The 3,960-nt window shown below is 41.8% G+C and overlaps 1 protein-coding gene across 1 annotated transcript; it reads right to left on the reverse strand.

The window, feature by feature from the left end:
• Positions 1–2,629: 2,629 nt before the first annotated feature.
• Positions 2,630–3,437, reverse strand: LOC113312690. The gene is made up of 2 exons (XM_026561427.1): positions 2,875–3,437; positions 2,630–2,732 (listed from the first exon to the last, which is right to left on the reverse strand). Exons 1-2 carry the CDS (start codon positions 3,186–3,188, stop codon positions 2,630–2,632), a joined length of 417 nt encoding a protein of 138 aa, XP_026417212.1. The 5' UTR covers positions 3,189–3,437.
• Between the last annotated feature and the right edge of the window lie 523 nt (positions 3,438–3,960).

Here is a 3,960-nt window from a genome sequence, read left to right on the forward strand (position 1 = left end):
TTGCTTGTTGTGATGACTGGTGGACCCGGGAATGTGTATAAAATTGAGTGAAATGAAACGGGCCTACAGTAATACCGCAAGTGCACGGTCGTCAGTTGTAGCTCGTGCAAGTACGGGTCGATCCACATAGACTGGGTGTGTTTGGAGTTCTCTAGCTATTTTGGGCTCTAATTTGTTGTTGGTTAACTATGAAGCCTTTTGGGCTTTGGGCTTAGGGTACCTTTGGATTATAGGCTTGTTTGATAATGAAGTGAACTGATCTTGGGCTCAGTTGGTCTTGAAGTGCACTAGGCTTGACCTTTGAAGTGCAATGGAATGGACTCAATTGATTTGGTCTTGGGCTTTTGGATTAAGCCCACAGTTGACTGAATTGGGCTTCTAGATTAATCCAAGACTGAACTGGGCTTTGAGCCTTAACCTAAACTGTGGCTGGGCCTTGGGCAGCAGGACAGTGGCCAAGGAAGGAGCTGGAGAAACAGCAGACAGCAGGAGTGGAAGCAGACAGCTGCAGTAGCAAAGCTGGTTGAGGTAGCAGCAGCAGCAGCAGTGGAAGGGAAGCAATGCAGCTGTCAGACCAAGATAAGGCTCTAGGCCATGACACTGGCCAAGGCAGACTAGCACAAAGGCTAAGTCAAGATAGCTAGCTCTAGGACCAAGCTGAGACAGGGCAAAACAGGGTCAAGGAAATGCAACAATGCAGTGAGTTAACATGGGAGAATAAGGCATCAAGCCAAGACAATGACATAAAGAAACCATGAAGCATAGGGCAAGGCTGCAGTGCTTATGTACAAAGTAAGGTTACAGTGACAGTGGCAATGGTGTTGCATATTTACAATGTGGTAATGGCAATGACAGTAGAGAAGTGACAATGCAGCTGGAGTATTTACAAAGGCCAAAAACAATTATGAAACTAAGGTGGCATTTACAATGAATGGTGACATAGTGCTAATGTGATAGTGCAAGCCAAGTAATAACAAAACAGAGATAGTTGCAAACCAAGGCTACAAGCCAAGGGCAGTGGGGATGGTGAAGATAAGCTGACAATGAAGTAAAAAAAAAAGGAAAAAAAAGCAAAGCCAAGGCAATGGCTTTAGGCATTCATCTAGAGTGGGAAGAGAACCAGCTTGCTCACAGTCACTAGTGAGCACTAGTTTCTCCCCACTGCTCAATCAACTCAATGCTCTAAGGCTCTAACCTAGCATTGACACACAACAGTAAACTAATCCTAACATTTGAGAAGCTAACAGTTGACACTAAAAGTGAACTAACATTAAACACAAAACTAAATTGAAATTAGAAACAGACAGAAATCATAAGAACATAAATTAAATGAACATGGAATTAAACATGAAATAAAACAGAAATTGAAAATTAAATAAAATTGAAATTGAAATTAAAATTAACCCTAAATTGAACAGTGATGAAATTAAACCTAATTGGTCACTTGGCTAGTCCAAGAACAGTTTTCTACAACACCCCAGCTCTCAATTTATAGTTCTATACATTTTCCCCAAATTCCCCCCCCCCCCAAAACAGTTGAGGCTAGGGTTAGGGGTTACTCACCCAATTTGACACAACCACTCCAGTTTGATGTCGACCCATGCTTCTATTTTTCCTCCTCTACCTCTCCATGCCTTCAATTTCTCTCTAGCACACGTTAATCCATCAACCCATAACCTAGGGTTTAGGTTAGGTAATAAGTTGATGGGATAAAGGGCTAGAAGGATGGGGGAAGCTATCAATCGCGTGTAGGATGATAGGGTGGCAGTGTGTGAGCTCGAGGTGGTTGTGGCAGGGCGTTTGGTGGCGCGGCAGGGAGAAGGTGGTTCTGCAGAGGTGAGGGAGAAGATGAGATCGATGGTTTTGGGAAGAAGGAGGGGGCGTTTGGTTAGGGTATAGGTATAGGATACTAGTGTGTTGATCAGGTGTAGAGGATTTTGATGTTTCGCGAAGCTGGACCGTAGGATTATAGGATGATGGAATGATCCAACGGCGCGATGGAACTGGATGAGGGGAGACCGTTGGATGACGAGATACATCAAAACTGACGGAGAAGATCGAGGTTAGGTGTTGTAGTGTTAAGCGGAAGTATCGAGATTTGATGCGCAGGCAAAGAAGCGATCGTTGGATTCAACTACAATCTAATCTGAAGGTTTGGAATTTAAGCGCTGTGGTATTTTGCAGAGACTTCAGATTTTGATGCTCTACGAAGGATCGACCGTAGGATTTCGATGTAGTCCCATCTAACGGCTGATAATGGAGGCGGTTATGGATATAGAAAATGGGTTTGGGTAAGGGTTTTGGGTCTTGGGTATGCCAAGCCCATATCTTCTTTAAGAACAATTCTTCCTTCTTGAGCCCATTCCTAGCTCTTTGGACTTGTGCGCACCATTCCTCGCGGCTTCCTTGCGTAATTTCTTCCCGGCTTTTCACTACTTTTCTGCTCTTTTCCGCTCCGCTATTCATCCAAACTTTATTTATTACCTAAAAATGCAAAATTAAGTAAGAAAAATATTTATTCTTGAAAACAATGAAAATACAGAATATGGGATAAAATGTAGAATTACTGCACAAAAGATGAGTTAAATGCCAACAAAAAGGGATAAATATATACATTATTTGGCACTCATCAATGACCAATCTCACAACAATTACTACATCGCATAGCTATCCTGGGAGGCTTCTCGTAACTGCTCAAATGTCTATTAGCTGGTGGTCTCCCTGGCGGCCTCCTAACATCAGGTAAATCGATGATATCATTACCTTCATAAAATGTTGTAGTTCGGAATATGATGAATGGCATGGATGTAGGCATTATTGAAGTATGCAGTAGTGAAAAAAAGTTCAACAAAATCATATGGATTAGAACCATACATTGTTATAGAAGCAAAAGCATGCACACATTGAAACCCATAGACGCGCCACCTCTGACAGGTACATGTCTTTGCCTCAAGGTTAGCACTATGAGAACTCTCCCCGCCCTCTACTTCACAAACATGAGCATCGGACTTTATAACCATCCAGGTTAAACCTTCATCAATATGAGCCTTCAGCTTAGCTTCGTTCTTTGGTGTGCGAATTGCTATGAAACTTTTACCAGTATTTCTCCTCTTTGACATCATCTTCATCACATCATTCCTTATCTGATCCAGAAGAGCATTTGAAGGGAGCTTCTTGTGTACCTTCATCCAACTATTAAAGGATTCAGCAAGAGTCGAAGATGTCCTTCCATACCTACAATCCTGAAAAAAGGCATTTGACCAGCTTTCGGGAGGGATATCTTCAATATAGTTTGCAACCCAACCATAACCGAGACCCCTAATCGTTGCGATGGCAGTTTGGAAACCTTCGAGACCAAGAACATATGCAGCAGCTTGAAATGCATCGATAATGGCACATACCTTTTGTTAGAAGCATTATGTCATGTACCCGGTATTACATTGGAGGTGCCCATATCATGTGGAGTGTCAGTGCTGGTATAATGGTTGGCAGCCTTTTATCTTATTAGTAGTTGCTATTGTCAATTGTAACGTGTAGTTTAGATGTACACGCGTGGGATAGTAATGGTCGTTAGATATTAGGAAGGAAACCTAGCTATATATGTCAAGAAAGTCCTGTAATGAAAGATTATCAAATTATTAATCAAATTAGAACTTTGTTCTTCTTAGGCTGTGTTCTTTGAACTCAGAGACGCTTGATTCTCACGAATCAAGAGAGGTTTATCCTCAATCTATCCACCCAATCTTGTCATAGTATTCAGGTACATGACAATTGGTATCTAGATCCGTTTCGATTCTGCTGGTTTTTTAATGGAGGTTGCAGATTTGGACGAGTCTTATCCAATGGAATTCACTGAAATTGAATTATTATCACAGAAGATGTATGGCTTGGGAAGATTTCAAGTTGCAGTATCAGAGAAGCTAGAGAGCGAATTTATTCGACCTCCTAAGCAAGTAACTG

The sequence above is a fragment of the Papaver somniferum genome, chromosome 9 (assembly GCF_003573695.1).
Source record: "Papaver somniferum cultivar HN1 chromosome 9, ASM357369v1, whole genome shotgun sequence".
NCBI classification, from domain to species: domain Eukaryota; kingdom Viridiplantae; phylum Streptophyta; class Magnoliopsida; order Ranunculales; family Papaveraceae; genus Papaver; species Papaver somniferum.